At 49.7% G+C, this 17179-nt stretch overlaps 1 protein-coding gene across 2 annotated transcripts in view; it reads left to right on the forward strand.

Moving 5' to 3' along the window:
• Bicdl1 (BICD family like cargo adaptor 1) overlaps positions 1-16681 on the forward strand; it is a 92682-nt gene extending 76001 nt beyond the window's left edge. The window contains exons 5-10 of one of the 2 annotated variants that reach the window (XM_077795572.1): positions 950-1129; positions 1679-1897; positions 3181-3324; positions 8097-8227; positions 13510-13630; positions 16520-16681. In XM_077795572.1, the coding sequence (XP_077651698.1) occupies positions 950-1129; positions 1679-1897; positions 3181-3324; positions 8097-8227; positions 13510-13630; positions 16520-16681 (957 nt within the window). The remainder of the gene's footprint in view (positions 1-949; positions 1130-1678; positions 1898-3180; positions 3325-8096; positions 8228-13509; positions 13631-16519) is intronic. The other variant, XM_026403443.2, reaches the window with a different exon arrangement.
• Positions 16682-17179: the final 498 nt, after the last annotated feature.

Here is a 17179-nt window from a genome sequence, read left to right on the forward strand (position 1 = left end):
GTATTTCTTTATTTTAATGTGGTACTAAGGATCGAACCCAGTGCCTCACCCGTGCTAAACAAGTGCTCTGCCACTGAGCCACAATCCCAGCCCCAAAATGGCATCTTACTTGGGAGGTGTGTTTGAATCTTTCATTATGGAGGGTTCCGCAGACCCAGCCGAGGAGCAGTGTGTTGAAGCTTGTGTGTTCTGCCGCCGGCTCTGACAGCCAGCAGCCCCAGCTGGGCTGCTCCCGCTTCATGATGTCACTCCTTTTTTATTGCTTGGAAATTAGTCCCAGGATTTCAATAAGTATAGTTGTAAATAAAAGATACTTCAATGGAATACTTATTCTGTTTTACAGAGTGAAGTGTTACCTGATCCTAGAATCAAGAATAAAGCCAATAAAGATCTTTAAACTATAAATTATAATTTTTGTACTTTGAAGATACTTTTTTCACTGAAAAAATATATGTGGTTTGATCCTCAGCACCACGTAAAAAATAAATGAGTGAAATATCCAACTATAAAATAAATATTTAAAAAAATATATGTATACACACACACATATAAAACCCCAATACTATATATCTTTAAATATTAACAGTATGTCCTTATCATAAAAAATCCAGTGAATGTTCAAATTTCCAATTGTCCTATAAATGTGATAATTTTTTATGTTTTTTGTTTGAATCAAGATACAAACTAAAACAGGCCTACACATTGCATTTGGTTGATATGCCGCTTGAAATTTCTAGTTTCCTCCTTTTGCTTCATTGAGGAAATGGAGCTCTTTGTCTTGGGGAGTTTCCCAGCTCTGGGTTTGGCTGGCGGCCTCCTGGTGCAGTCTGCTCCGCTCCTCATACCTCTGTGTTTTTCTGTGGGTTGGTTCTAGAAGTGTGCAGGCTCAGACACTTCTTGCTGGTTTGGTTGGGATGAGCCTCGCTAGCTTCTGCTCTCTCCTTGAAAGCTGCACCAAAGCCAGCTGGAGCTGCAGGAGGTGCGGCTCTCCTACCGACAGCTGCAGGTGAAGGTGGAGGAGCTCACTGAGGAGAGGAGTCTGCAGAGCTCTGCGGCCACCAGTGCATCCCTCCTGTCGGAGATCGAGCAGAGCATGGAGGCTGAGGAGCTGGAGCAGGAGAGAGAGCAGGTACTGACTTCCTGTCCTCCCAACACTCTGCTGTCGCTTGGTGAAAGCCCCTAGGCCTGCAGGCTGGGGCAGTATGAGGTGGGCCCTAACTGAATTCTGTCCCCAGCCCTCTAGTTCCCACATACCTGTCCATCAAGGCCTTGAGCAGAGCTTCCAGAGGACAGTGTCAGAGGCAGAGACACACCTGTTTGGTTTCACCTCGTACTCTGAGGAAATGCTGTTGACTAAGGTTCAACCTTACTCCACCCAGTTGGCTGCTTTTCATGTGTTTCATCCTCCTACAATCTCTCATTCCCCTGTCACTTCCTGACTCCAACTAAGGACTGATTATAAAATAAAGAAGTGGCAAAAAAGAGAGCAGGACAGGTGAGAGTTGGCAGGCTGGGTAGGTATAGTGGGCCTAAAATGAGTGTTTCTTGGTACAGATGATTTTAGAAAACAAAACCAAAATCTTTTCTCCTAGAACTGGTGTCCTTGGGTTCAGATAGTAGACAAAGATGGCGAGGATTCTCTGGAGTCCATAGTCAAGAATATTTCTTTGTGACACAGTTGAGACTGCAGCTCTGGGAGGCCTACTGCCAGGTTCGCTATCTGTGCTCACACCTTCGAGGAAATGACAGCGCTGACTCGGCTGTGTCCACGGACTCCTCCATGGACGAGTCTTCAGAAACGTCGTCTGCCAAGGATGTGCCAGCTGGCAGCTTGCGCACGGCCCTCAATGAGCTCAAGAGGCTGATACAGAGCATCGTGGATGGCATGGAGCCCACGGTAAGAGGAGAGAGCAGGGGGTGGGCCTAATGCAGCAGGTGATGTCAACCACAGGACCAGAGTCTGTCTAGTCTATGTCAGAATTCCTTCCCCTTGTTACATCTGAGAACACTGAGTACCTATGATCAGGCAGAGGGGCCAAGTGCGAGGGAATGGAGGCTCCTAGTTGTCCTGCAGGCACCAGGGTAAAGAGTTAACTCAAGTGTGAGGATTTCCCTTGGAAACTGAATAGACAAATAAGTATCAAGCCAGGCATGGTGGCACACACCTGTAATCGCAGCAGTTTGGGAGGCTGAGGCAGGAGGATCAAGAGTTCAAAGCCAGCCTTGGCAACTTATCAAGGCCCTAAATAACTCACTGAGACCCTGTCACTAAATAAAATACAAAAATAGGGCTGGAGATGTGGCTCAGTGGTTGAGCACCCCCTGGGTTCATTCCTCAGTACCAAAAAGAAAGAAAGAAGTATTCAGGTAAAAACATCAGGTTGCTCTTCTTAGCCTTTTGGTCCTGGTGGTGGGATGAGCTAAGGATAGGCAAGCTTAGAAGACCTAATGCTTCTGCCAGAAGAATGTAAGCAAAAGCTGGGCACAATGACCATGCCTGTTATCCCAGCAATTTAGGAGGCTGGAATGGGAGGGTTGCAAATTCAAGGCAAGCCTCAGCAATTTAGTGAGGCTCTGTCTCAAAATTTTTTTAAAAAGCACTGGGGATATGGCTCAGTGGTAAAGCACTGCTGGGTTAAGTCCCCAGTACCAGAAAAACAAAAAAGTGTAAGCAAGCACAAAAAGCTGACATCAATGCCAGGGCCCTCTTAGAATTTCAGATGTGGCTCCCTGTGGGGATGTCACGTGCATTCTGTGCAGACTGGCCTTGCCTCAGCTTCCTGAGATCCCCCTGACTGCATTCCCAGCCCAGCTCTAGAACTTTCTTCTCAGGCTTCACCCCCTGCAGAATAGCCGTCTTTCTGCCTCTACTAGGAGGAGTAAGAGGAAGGTGGCAGATGAGCCTGGGGGTGTCGGCCAGGCTGTGTCGCTGTGAGTGTGCAGGTCACTGTGGGAGGTGGGGGCTATCAGCAAGAGCATGATTCACACACACAGCTTCCTCTCCCTGAAGCCTGAAATGAAAATGGATGTCTCGCTGTGTCTTGAAATGAACTCAAGAGTCTCTCTCCCTAACTACCTCTCTCCTTCCCCTCACCATCTCTTCTCTCTCCTCCATCTCCTTTCCATCTCTCCCCATTGTCCATCCCTCCCTTTCCATCTCTGGCTGGCTTCTGCTGTCAGAGCTCCAGGAGAATTGATGAGGACTCTTTAGAAGAACAGATAAGGCAGACCAGCGAGGACTCAAGAGCCCTGAGGGAGCTCATGGAGGGGGAGAGGGGTAAACTGAGGCAGAGCCTAGAAGAGCTGCAGCAACTCCACAGTCAGGTGAGCACCCCACCCTCAGCCTGTGTGGGGAATGTGCACTGGTCCCCCAGCTCCCCCACTTCTGTGTGAGAATCGACTCTCCTCCATCATATCCTCAGGAGACTGTGACTGAAGTTAAGGTGAACGGGGCGTCCTCAGAGGAAACCAGTCCTCTCATTCAGCCTTCAGTCCCCTTGGTAGGACTGAGAACAGCCGGTTCTCCACTCCTCCAGTGACATGTCTGCAGAGCCAGGCTGATGGGTGCAGCTGGCAGTTGAAAGCCCTGCTTCCAGGCCCCTTGCCGTGTTCCCCGTAGCCCCTTGGTAAGGAAAGGGGCTGTGGCCCTCTGTGTGAGTGCCGTCACCACCGCGAACCTGGTCTTCAGCTTGAGGGAATTTTCTGCTGCCTGTGCTGTTCCTTTCCTGTTTGATCATGACTCCAATCTCTGTGAATATGGAGTGAACATGGAGAAAGACATTTATAGTCTGGATCTGAAAAATTTTAAAGGACTTAGGAGCAGTCCTAACCAGGAAGAGCTTCTAAAGCCTGTCCTATGAGACAAATAGAGACTCTTGGTTTTGACTATGCTTGGGTGCCAGTTCTGTCCTCCTTGGGTTGGCTGCTGGGGGTCACAGCAAACAGTGGTTTACACCCTGCCTGACTCAGCCTCTTCTTTCCTGGTCCAAAGGGTCCTCCTCCCTTCTTTCTCCGTGAAGTTTCTGTGGGATAGAATTGGGGCCAGCTCTTCCTTTAGTTTTCTTACACTCAAAATTTCTGAATAGAAGTAAACTGTCTTTTTGGGTCATCTAAGTAATCTTACCAGTGTGGTCCTCTTAAAAGATTGTGGGAGACCCCCCTATTGCCATCACTACAATACAAAAAAAAAAATTTTTTTTTTTTGTGGTGTTGGGGATTGAACCCAGGGCCTTGTGTTTGCAAAGCAAGCACTCTACCAACTGAACAAAGACAGGAAGATGCTATTTAAAGCTGAGGTTTATTCCTGGCCAGATCCTGGGGAGTGAGCTGGAAAGCCAAAGACATTCTCTTCCCTAAACTCTCGAGATCCTCAGGTAGTCTTACAGAGCAAGGGAGAGCAGTTCACATGTAGGGACAAATCTTCCAATCTGGAACAATAAAATGCAAGACAGAGTAGGATCTGAAAGTTCTTTGTGTTGAATAAAATGATATTTTATTCTATTTTATTATGTCTTTTTATAAGTTTTTAATTTTTGTGTGTGTGTGTGGTACTGGGTTAAACCCAGGGCCTTGTACATGTAAGACAAGCACCCTATCAATTGAGCTGTGTCCCCAGCCCTAATTTTAAAAATTTTTGACATAAAATCTATCTGTATCACCCAGGCTGACCTTGCACTCCTGGGCTCAAGACCCTCCTGCCTCAGTCTGCTGAGTAGTGGAGACTATAGGCACATACACTGCATCCAGCCTATTTATTTTAAATAAGCTTTTGCTTATCAGCTCTTTGGTATTAACTGGTTTGGGGGGTTTTGTTTATCAGGATTATAAAAACTAGAAATTTACCAGAGGACATTATTTCACTCAGAAATACAAGCAAAGAGCAGATTGCCAAGAGTCAGATGCAAAACTATTTAGGAAGCCATCTCCACTAGGAGGCTGCTTACGAGTTCAGCTAATGACCAGTTTAGGCAATTCCCGTGGACCCTCTTCACATAGCTCACCCAGCAGCTGTCTGGACTCACGTCTCATGTGGGTATAGATTGGGCTTCTCCTCCTGTAGGTCATCTCTTCCAGATGCTCAAAGCAGAAAGCCTTTCTGCCATGCTACATCTACCAGAACTGTCCCATGGGAGTCATGCTGACATCCCAGAATAGCAGCAGTTGAGGTGTAGATTGAGTTCCAGAATGACCTAGAAACGGCGACCAACACAGCGGGCAGGACATTCCTCATCAGGGTTAGTTTGGCATCTGCCATGCCCACCAGTGTGCCTCGACCCTGAGGGGCACAAAGTGGCTGTGTAGGACCCTTGCCGTCCAAGACTATACAGTGTCACAAGGGCAGTCAGAGCCATCTCTGGACCCTTTGGGAGTTCTCAGCATTTTCCCATTCCACTCTCCTGGCCCCTACTATATTTCAGACCCACCCAGACAGGGTTGGCTGGGACGAAGATTCTAGCCAACAACTCCTAGACCAGGGTCAGGCTTCATATGATGAATGAACTATCCTCCAAGCCTGCTGCTCTCCTGTGTGAGAGTGCTCTTCCCTCCTGGGAACTACAAGTCAGATGTGGGTGTAGGTGAGTGGCCAGTGGTACCCCACCCCCTCAGAAACTTACCCAAATTTTTTAATAAAACAAAGCTCAAGTTTAATTTGACTGTTATCCAGAAATCCCTGGGCAGACCTGAAGATTGCCCAACTCCTCCTATGATATCAGTGGCAAAGCACCCCCCTCCGGGCTCCCCCCCCCTGCCCCAGCCCCCCTCACTTGAGTGACTGTGGAGCAGTTGCCAGGAGCAGGAGGGTCTTTAAGATTAGTCTGCAGAATGTGAAAACCAGTCCTCCAGGGGCCTCCAGTTCAGTCCAGGGGTAGGAGGCTCAGTGCAGCCTCACTGGGGTCCTTCACGCCTGCCAGCAACTCCAGAAGGAGGCTGAGCCCAGGAGAGCGTGTCCTGGAGCTCCAGAATGAGGTGGTGACCCCTCCTCTTCAGGCTCTCCGCTCTTCCCACTCCACTGTCCCGGCCCCTGCCCTGTTTCAGACCTGCATTCATTTGCTGCAGTCTATCTGCTTTCCTGCACATGATGGATGACCTTCCTAAAGAGTGACATGGAAACAGGATGCCCCTTGCCTGTAGGTGGCTGGCTCCTATTCTCAGGTCAGGGAGGCCTGGGCCCCGTGGCCAACAGAGGGGCTACGCTCTAGCCACAGTCTCCTGCTCTCTCATCTCTACCCCCCCCACCCCGCTTTTGTGTTAACACAATTGAACATGAGCTCTAAAAGGGCAGAGCTGCACACTCCTCAGGTTCCCCACACGGAGGCCTTCTCTCCAGCTCACTACCTACCTTCCTCTCACCTCTTCTTATCTCCACCCACTTACCCTTCAAGTTCCAGGGCAGGCTTCACTTCTTCCTTGAAACCTTCCTGAGTCCCTTCCTCAAGAGAGCCCCTGGCCAGTTCAGCTTCCTATTCCAAGGCTGCCTATGGCGACGCTCAAATAATTGTTAAATGGAAGAGCAGATCCAGCCCTTGGTACATGGCCTCAGGGCATTGTCTTTGATACTATTTAATTGTGCAGATACCCACCTCATTTGGAAAAAGTGGGTCAGGGGGTGGATGTTACCCAAGACCACGTGTAGTCAAGCCGGATCTGTTCTCACGATGACTGTTGACGTCACCTTGGCTGGGAGGAGAAGAGAGTGGAGCCCACCACCCCACCCTGGTCCTTGGTGAGCTAAACTAAAGCTCATTTGATCCTCTTAACAACTTGGTGGTAGAAATAGTTTTGGGTGTTTTGTTTTGTTTTCCTAATTTTTGTGGAAAGTATATATGGCTCGAACATGAAAGTCCCTTGCCCCTTCTCCTAAGGCAGGTAGGTGGGCTCTGGCTTATCTAGGGTTTCTGAAAAGTTCTTCTGGAATTTTCTGTGGAGCAGTTAAATGCAGGCCTTTCCTGCCCAGCATGTGGCTTTCCCCATCCTTAAACATCTGGCTGAACCACCACCTGGCCTGAGGCTCTGTCTAAGGAGGTCCTGCTGCCTCTGCCAGGTGCTTTCTGGGTCTTGAGTTCCATCCATCTGGCTGCAGAACCAATCTGCTGCTGACTAGCAGGAGGCTGGGCGTCTCCAGGCACCTTGTCTGCCCCAGGGCAAGTGCAGTGCGAGCCCGGCCTCTGCAGTTGCGCCTGTACTTCCCCTAGGCTTGGAGCCCTGCTCACTTAAACTGTCTTCCCCACCCCACCCACCCAAAAGTGAGTTACCTACCAGACTCCTCAGAATTCACGGTCCATTGCAACATCAAGGCAACAAGTTGTCCTCCTACCCCAGCTCATTGTTCAGGGTCCTCTGAGTTCTCCCAGAATGGCTGCCCCTGCCTGTGCTCCTAGGGCTGGCAGTCTTGCCTTTTCAGTCTGGGGAGCTCAATCTTCAGCCTTAGTCCTGGGGATTTTGCTCAGTTTCATTTTATCTAAAGATGATTAGACCCAAGACCTGAAAAGCTGAAGAGGGTGCTGAAAGGTGACATCTGTCCCCATATGGAAGAGAGGCAGCTCTGAATAAACTGATTCTCCTTTGGAAAATTGTCAAAGTATGTGTGATATTTAACAAGAAGGTGGGGTCAGGCATCCCAATTCATTTCTGATCCTATCAGCCTAACCCACACTTACTGAAGCTCTACCAGGCAGGGTTTCTGGTTGCTGACAACAGGAATTTCTTCTGAATGCATTAGAATTAACTCTGATAGCTCACGGAACCCATGGGAAGAAAAGTGGGAGAGCTCAGCTGCCAAACAGGAGGGCGCTGTGGGGAGGGGACAGCAGAACCATTCTGCTGCCTTGGGAATAATCCCCACTCCTGCAGCCTTGCTCACCTCCCAGGAGCAGGGAGTGACTGACCAATCTAGGTCACATGCCAGCATGTGGCTCCTTTCTCAGGAAAGAAGGGCCCTGCCTTGGAGCAAGGCGGCAACAGGAGGACACCTATCCGCTCGCCACACACCCAGGCCTGCCTGGAGGTTCTGGGTCCTTTTTCCCTCTTGGAAGGGAAGTCACCCCGGCCAGCAGCAGTGGTATTATCACACTCATCTTTCTTTGGTCTCCTGTTAGGTGACACTACTGAGTGTGGAGATGACTGCACTGAAAGAGGAGAGGGACCGACTCAGAGTGACATCTGAGGACAAGGAGCCAAAGGAGCAGCTTCAGAAAGCCATCAGGGACCGGGATGAGGCCATTGCAAAGTAAGTAGGGATGTCTCTTTTTATTTTATTTCTACAATAAAATTAAGCATATACAATTGTTTACATGCTGAGTTTTTAAAATTCAGTCATACAGAAGAATACAAAGGTGAGAGTTTCCATGCTACCCACCCTCCCCCACAACCCTGCTCTTCTCCCCAGGTAAATTCTACTGTTCAATAGTTGGGTCCCCGGTGAGGCTGCACGCATGTATAATCCAAGCCACTCTGGAGGCTGAGGCAGAAGGATCACAAGTTCAAAGCCAGCTTCAGAGAGGCCCTAAGCAACTTAGTAAGACTCTGTCTCAAAATAAAACATAAAAAGGACTGAGGGTATGGCTTTGTAGTTAAGTGTCCATGAGTTCAATCTCTGATATCAAAAAGAAAGAAAGAGAGAAAGAAAGAAAGTTGGGTGTCCTATGCATGTGTAGGCGTGTATGTTAATAGTTGTGTATTTTTAAAAACAGACCAGCAGGATGACATTCTACATGTGTTGCCTTTTTTTTTTTCCCACTTATGTGTTAGCTTTCCAATTTCATTACATGAATCTATTCCATTTTTTTTTTTTACTTTTTTAAAGTGGATATTTTCAAGCGTACACAAAAGAAACATCAACAGGAACCCCTGTCTCTCCATCTCTCAGCTTCAACACTAATCAGTTTGTACTTCTCCATGGGATTGTGTTAAAAAAATCACAAGAGTCTCCTCATCCACAAACACTTCAGTGTGTGTCTCTACCAGAAAGTTTCTTCCTTAAAACATATAACAATACAGTGAAATTGAAAAGAACAATTTCACCAGGTATGGTGGCACATGCCTGTAACACCAGAGACGCAGGGGTATTCAAGTTCAAAGCCAGCCTCAGCAATTTAGTAAGGCCCTAAGTAACTTAGTGAGACCGTGTCTCTAAATAAAATATAAAAAGGGCTAGGGATATGGCTCAGTGGTTGGGCCCCCTGGGTGCAATCCCTAATACAAAAATAAAAACAAAAAACTTTTTTTAACATCTAGTAATCTAGTATCCAGTCAGTATTTGTAACCCAGTTATCCCTTTAATATCCTTTTAAAATTTATTAGAATCTGAATCCAGAGTCCACATATTCTATTAAATTGGTAGGTCCCAAAAGTATGTAATACCTCTCCCTTCTTATTTTTTTTCTTTTTCATATTACATTTATTGAAAAATGGGATTAAATTGTCTTTCTAGTTTTTCTACATTCTGGGTTTGATTGCATCCCATAGTGTCATTTACCAGTTTCTTCTGTCTTCTCTATTTCTGATAAATCAGTCATTTTTTTAAACAGTGTTTTGGGTTTTCTTTTACAGATAAGAAATGCATAAATGCATTCTCTTATATCCAAAAACTTGGAAATAGATAGGCACAAGCCATCTCCCCATCTTCCCCATCTCCCTGTGAATTATTTATCACGGAATCCATCTTCCCTCTTCACCGAGCTCATGCGAGGCTATAAAAGTTAACCAAAATGCGGTCTAAGGTTGTGGCCCAGTGGTAGAGCGCTCGCCTAGCACACATGAGGCCCTGGGTTTGGTCCTCAGCACCACATAAAAACAAATAAATAAAATAAAGGTATTGTGTCCATCTGCAACAAAAAACAAATTTTAAAAATTACTAACAACGTGTTTTCTTACTTACAGCTTGTTAATAGCTGTATCTGTACGTCTAGTTCTTGGTCATACAGCAGGGTACCCTTTCACCCTCCCAGCCTCAGGACGAAGGAAAACCTTTGTAATACCTGTTTTACAGACAGGGAAACTGAGAGGTGCTTTCCTCAGGGTCATAACCAGTAGACTCACCAGGCTCTGTCTTTAGGCCTCCCGGTCTGGTCATCAGAGTTCTCTCCCCTCTGCATTGCTGCTCATCAGGAAACTGCACTGAGCGCCTTTGAAACAACTTCTAAATTAGATGCTCTATGCTTTTTTTTTTTTTTTTGGTACTGGGGAGTGAATCCAGGAGTGCTTAACCATTGAGCATCACCCCCCCAGCCCTATTTTGTATTTTATTTAGAGACAGGGTCTCACTGAGTTACTCGGGCTTTGCTATCATGATGAGGCTCGATTTGAACTCAAGATCCTCCCGTTTCAGGCTCCTGAGCCACTGGGATTACAGGCCTACACCACTGCACCTGGCTTTTGCTATATGCCTTCTTAAAAAACAAAAATGACACACACTTCAGTGTGTGACTTTAAAATCCCTCACACTGTAGCAACCTTCCCCTTTCTCATTTCTTCCCATGCTTTTCCTTTCTCCTCTGTGTCTTTATGTTTTCATCTTCTCCATTTCTTAATTTACCTTTGGGTTCCCTTGTCTGTCTGGTCACAACCTCATAACAGGTATCTGTCAATTTTGGTTCATTTTAGAAATTCTACTCGGTGAGGCTCACAAACCTGTCTACGAATGTGTGTTCCTTGGATTCCTGGGATGCTTGAATGGCAGCGTGATAGGAAGGGGGACATACCTTTACGAATAGCAGAGGGCAAAACTGTCCAAAACAATGAGGAATAAAACAGTGAAGTTAAGATGCTAATTGAGAAAGCCCATTGGGAATGAAAAGCAGAATGAAGTTACTAGTTCAGACACATTGGTCATCCTCTCAGCAGAACAGAGAAGAGGCTGAATGTGAAGATGTGAAGATCAGACCATGTTCTGCCACAGCGTGAAGGTGGAAGAGAAAACCAGAGAAAGTGTGAGGTGCAGGAGAGAAGAAGAAAGTTGTCTAGTCCTCCGAAAGAAAAAGAAAGTGGAGGGGCAGCTACCCAATCTTGTGATACATACCCTTGCCTGCCACTAAGGGAGGCCCAGCCAGCATTCTGGAGCTCCACCAGATTTGCAGTGCTCCTTCCTGGAAGGATGAAACCTCCCCCTGCCCCACAAAAGGAAGAACTCTGGAGTGAGGGCTCAGTTTTCCTGGACCCCTGTAGGCAGGGCTTAGCTGGGAAGGGAGAGTGATAGACCACTGTGTGGGGAGTCGAGAGGTTAGTTCATTTTCTCTTCCTTGGAAATGAAAATCTTGGTATTAGGAGAATTGAGACAACAGGCAGAAGGAATCAGTTAAAGTGGAAATCACACCCATATTGATTAGGACCTTGGTTTACAGAATGCTTTCATGTACATTACCTCGGATTCTCCACACTGGCTACATACACATCAGAATAATCTCCTGCAGGTACCAGGGCAGCCCTCCCGAACAGTTAAGTCTGAATTCCTGTAGTGGGTGACTTTACCCAGTGAGTTTAATGTGTACTTTGGGGTGAAAATCCCTAAGAAAAATAACGTCTCTTTCTTCACTGGGTTGTAGGAACCTTAAAGTGTATCTTATCCTATACAATAGATAGGTTTCAAGAAAGTTAAATAATTTGAGGTGAAAGGCCCTCCCTAAAAACAGAAGTAATTCTTGGGCTAGGAATCTGCCTTACAAAAACAAAAGAGGTACTAGTGGGTTTTATAGTTTGGTACCAGGGATTGAACCCAGGGGCACATAACCACTGAGCCACACCCCCAGCCCTTTTTATTTTTCATTTTGAGACAGGGTCTCACTAGTTTGCTTACAGTCTCGCTAAATTGCTGAGGCTGGCTTCAAACCTGTGATCCTCTTGCCTCAGCCTTCCAGCCGCGGGGTTACAGGCGAGCACCACCCGCGCGGCTAGTGGTTCCATAAACAAAGGAACCCTTCTCGTACCTGGAAACATTCCTCTGTAAAAAATGATTACTATGTTGATCAGTGGGCGACTTCTGTAGCTGTGCTCTCCCGGTCTGGGGCTTCTTATGGATGACAAACCCCGATTCTGTAGCGAGCCAACCTGGGCTACGGAGGCCAGAAGACCCCGCTAGGGGCGCACCACCGGCCATCGGGCCCTGCAGCGGCATTAGTCAGCACATTCCTGGGGGCTCGGCTGCACACGGTGCCACCTGCCGGCGGAAGCTCAGGCCTCCACTCCCCAGCCCAGCCCAGCCCAGGATTCGTGCTGACGTTCTGGCTGGGACTGCGGCACGGCCAGCGTCCATGGCAACCGGCTCCACTCGAGGATTTCCACTGTTCACCGCCAGCCAATGGCAGGGGCGTGACGAACTGCCTCGAGTCCCACGCCCATTGGGCAGGCTCAGGTCCTATCCTGGCTGTCGGCAGCCGCAGTGGGCGGGGCTGGCGGGGACTGTCGCCAGAAGCCGCATCTCTAGGGAAGGCGGGTGGTGACTGAAGGCCAAAGAGGAAGTGCTGGTCACAGCGGTGACTTGAGCGCTTAAACGGGACCCACCTGCCCCTCCTGCCGGCTGCCACTAGTGCGGACAGTGTCTCCAGGCCGGAGCAGGGGAGCCCGCCGTCTCTGCAGGCGGATCCTCTCACTGTCCTTGGGCCCTGCGCCGTGTACAGCAAGGACCCTGAGCTTTGCCATTTGAGTACTTGAGGGAGTGGGAGACGTGGCAAGAGCTGAATGAAAGCGCGTTTCCATGGCTGGGCAATCGGTGCCTCCTCTACAGAGGCTGCCGTTGGCTCCCTTCCGCTTTTATTCCCATCCCCGCCCACCCCAGGATTAATTTCCTCCAGCATTTAACAGCTGTCATTTAGGAATATTGAGGGAGGAAAACGAAGTAACACGCGAAATATGGGATATGTGAAAATGTAAAAGACTGGGGAGTCACCATCAGTGATCGATACCCAGATAACCAGCAAGGGTTATGAGTCTGTCCTCCGACCGGCTGGGGATTTTTAGTTCACAAATCTAGAACTTGTTTTCTGGATCTTTTTTCCACAGAGCAACATCGTGATTGTCCGTAAATACCCTGTTTCATAGTGACTATTACTGGCGACTGTATTCCATCTTCCTTTTTACCAGTTCCCAGTCGTCAGATACCAAGCTATGATGGGTGTCCTTGTGTAGCTACCTTTGCACACATCCATAACTTTGGGACAGTTCCCTTAAGGGAAGAGTACTTAGTTAAAGGGACACCTTCTCCATGCCAGGAGGTCAAGAGCCTCACCCCCCAGGAGGCCCTGGCCTCGAGGGGCAGATGAGTGGCTCCTTGGTGCCATGTGAGGCCTTGGTTTCCCTCTGGGCTCTGTCCTCATCTAAATGTCATCCTCTCAACTGCGCTCAACCTTGTTTCTCACCTGTGAGATGGAGTTGACAAATCATCCTTTCCCCTGCAGCTTGGTTATAACAGAATATGTGTGAAGGCACATTGCAGACCACCCACAGCTAGGGGGCTTCCGATCCCCAGGACGGCTGGCACAGGGTGTTGGTGGGCTCACTCTTGTTGTCTGTTTTCAGGAAGAATGCCGTGGAGCTGGAACTTGCCAAGTGCAGGATGGACATGATGTCTCTGAACAGCCAGCTGCTGGACGCCATTCAGCAGAAACTGAACCTCTCCCAGCAGCTTGAGGCCTGGCAGGTAAAAAAGAACAAAAACCTGAGCCCCAGGGCAAAAGACTTCAGGAGGGTCTTTGAATGGAGCATAGTGTAAGGACAGTTTGCTATGTAAGGGTCCCACACAACTGGGCGAACCCCCATCTTTACCTGAAGAAACCCAGAGTTCTTGTGCTCCCATTTCCTGGGGATAATTCCTGAGGGTGCTTTTGGGAGTGGCAAACCCCAGGCTGCTGCTGTAGTGCCCCCCACACCTGGAAGGAGGCCCTATTTCAGCTGGCCTTTTGGGCGTAGTTTAAACTACAGAAAGAAACAGTTGTTAACACGGAGGTGCTGGGAAGCCCCTTGTGACCAGGTGAAAATTCACAGCTGGATGCGGTCCTCCTCAAAGGCCTGCGGCGCCCCTTTCCCAAAGAGCATCAGCTGCACTGGGAAGAATGAATTGCCCTGTTCATCTCTGGGACCACCATTCTCAGGGTCCAGTGCAGCTCCCTGGGGCCAGGCTGTGACTGGCTTTGCACTGATGACCTGGCTAGCATGACAGTGGCATAGCCACTGATGTTTCTCCTCAATCCCCACTAGATGGATGCAAAGCTACCTGAGTGAGCCCCTCTGGAGGGCAGGTTAGCAGTGATCCTTCCTCTCAGGGCCCTGTGGGGCTAGCCGCATTAACCCTGGCTCCACAGAGTGCTGGTCACTGGCCCCTTGGCTCCTGTCCAGCTGTCAGCTGGCCAGGCCCCAGCTTACCGCCACTGTTCTCTCTCTTCTCTCCTGGCTACAGTTTGCTTCCTCAGGGCTTTTTACTATCTGGCTCCTTTGGTTTCTGATCTAGTGGCCTTTCTCAGTTCCCGTATCAACAGCTTTAGTTGTACACCCCTCCTGCCTTTGAGGTGAGATTGAGCCCTGTATCCCACCTGCCCTTTCCCCACTGCCATTGCTGTCCTGCCCCTGCCACCTCCCCTTGTGGCCCACTGTGTTCTGTGTGCTGGAGCCTGGCATCATCTCTGTGCAGTGTGACGTGTCATCGAGCCCCAGACTCCCTCCTCCCATCACCATCATGTTCAGCAAGCTCCTCAGCATGTGGCCAACAGTGACAGGCTGGCCTGGTTTCTCAGTGTTACCACGTTGTAGAGGACTGTTTTACCCCCAGAAACGGCAGCAGGTGTGGAGTTATGAGCAGCACGTGAGTGTCTGTGAAGTTCCAAGATCCATTTCGTGGCATTAGTGAGCCGATTTTGGTTGCTTAGAGTATAAAAGTGCAGTTCGTAATGAATGTGCCAGAAAAAAACTTTGGTAGCTTTGAATGGATCCTTTTTGAAGGACCCTTTAACATTCCTCTGTTGTATTTAAAAGCATAGATTTTGCCAGGTGCAGTGGCACACGCCTGTAATCCCAGTGACCTGGGTGGCTAAGGCAGGAGGATGGCAAGCTGAAGGCCAGGGATGTGGTTCAGTTGTTATGCACCCTGGGTTCCATCGCTGGGACCAAAAAGAAATCTTACTGAACACGTCCTACATGCAGGGTGCGGTGTTCTCACCCGGCCTCGGAGGTAGGAACCACATGTTGGCAAATACCTGGCCCAGCGTCCGATTTGAGGGATGAGTAGAAAGGTGTGGACTAGGAGGCAAGAGCAGGAGGTGAGCAGGAGAGGTGCCAGGAAGGATTGGGGATGTGGGTAGGAGGTCAGGGTGCAGCACATTAGGTCAGTACTCACCACCACCTGGTGACAAGACAGGAAGGTCTCTTCATTTCACCCTGAAACCTGAAGATATTTGGGTGACACCTCCAGGTGGAAGCTTGGGTGAGACAGGTAAGGGACAGGCTGGTCAGGCAGAGGCTCAGACATCCCAACTTCCTGCCCTTATCTTGTGGTGGCTGTTGAGAGCTGCAGAGGTCATCTGCCCCCCTGGAGGGGCCCCACCGGAACCCCGGCCTCACCTGCCCATGCTTAGAAGCCAATGGCTGACTCGAAGGGCTCAGGGCCTTTTCAACAGCACATCCAGAGCCACTGCCGGGTTCCAGGCTGAAGGAACCAAGATGCTTGTTCAATTTCCTGCCGATGATGACTGCAGGGGACCACGGATGTGTCTTACCAGCAGTTGTCGGACTGTGTTATGACAGAGCCCTTTTGTCAGGTGGGATCTTACACAGAATCAGATCAACTAGAATGGAAAGAGCGGAACTACTCTGTCCAGAAGCCTCTGTGGAATAAAAGGTGCTGCTGTGTAGGACAGGGCAGGGGTAGTTTTGGGGCAGCCAAAAAGTTAGAAGGGATAAGGTCAGACCCTGGGAAAGAAGCTAATGGAACTGGACCAGAGTGGGCACAGACAGCCCTGAAGGCCACGAGCATCATGGCACTGCATCATGGCATATCATGGCACAGTGGTGGGGTGAGGACTGCCAGGAGTGTGTGGGCATCAGCAGCCCAGGCTGCAAATAATTTGAAAGCAGGAGGGATGGCAGAAACCCCCTGAGGCCAGGCTTTGGGCTGGAGAGTGGCACACTCAGGTTCCCCTGGGCCTTCTGAGCGTGGGGCCAACAAACCAGACCACATATCAGGAGGCAAGACAGGTGCTGGTCACCGGGGAGGCTGCGTGTGCTGTGAGGGCTACATGGTTCTCTGGGCCTTTTGTGACAGCATCTGAGTGATCAGCCAAGGGAGTGGCATGGGGACACTGGTGAGAAGTCAGCTCAAGCCCTGAGGAGACATCGCCAGGTGGCTCCTACGTGTATCCTGGCATCATGCCCACTCACTGCTTTCTTGGTCAGCAGCCCCGGCTGCTGCTGCTCACTCATCTCACCCTCACCCTCATCCTCATCCTCATCTCTCATCCCAACATTGGCCTCCTCCCTGCACACCCCCAGGGCCAGGCGTGCGTTGACCTTCAGCCCTGTCCACTTTCCCCCTCTGCAGGATGACATGCACAGGGTCATTGACCGGCAACTGATGGACACGCACCTGAAGGAACGGAGCCAGCCTGCTGCTGCCGTCTCCAGGGGCCACGGTGCAGGGCGGGGCGATGAGCCCGGCACCACTGAAGGCAAACGGCTCTTCTCATTCTTCAGGAAAATTTAAGTTGGGAGGAGTCGGCCACGGAGGACAGGCAGACTGGAAGCAGCTAGAAGGCAGTGTGAGCAAGGGCCTCCCCTGTGGCCTAGGGGAGCTGCACTGCCCGCCCACACTGGGGCCCAATAGGTCCCAGAGAACCCACTCCCTTTTGTCAGTGTGGATAGACCAAGAGGCAGGGGCCTCTTGGCCTCTGAAAGCTGCTCTAGCCAAGCCCAAGCCTGGGCTCCCAGGATCCCATTATCGAGCAGGGGTCAGGCCACCTTCCAGAGCAGCCTGTGGGTTGGGCTCTGCTGCTCAGACCCACTTGTTCTCAGCCCACCTGGCAGGCACTGCTGCCTCCGCAATTTTAGATAATGGGCAACAGAAGAAACGGAGGCCCTCATCTGCATGCCTTGGAAGGCGTGAGCCTCGGGGGCCTGCCTAGTTCTGCAGAGCAGCAGGCCCAGCCTACGCCTCCATTCCTGCCCCAGCCACTGGCCCAGAGTAAGGGGAGGTGCGGCCCCT

This window comes from Urocitellus parryii, chromosome 3 (assembly GCF_045843805.1).
Source record: "Urocitellus parryii isolate mUroPar1 chromosome 3, mUroPar1.hap1, whole genome shotgun sequence".
Taxonomy (NCBI): domain Eukaryota; kingdom Metazoa; phylum Chordata; class Mammalia; order Rodentia; family Sciuridae; genus Urocitellus; species Urocitellus parryii.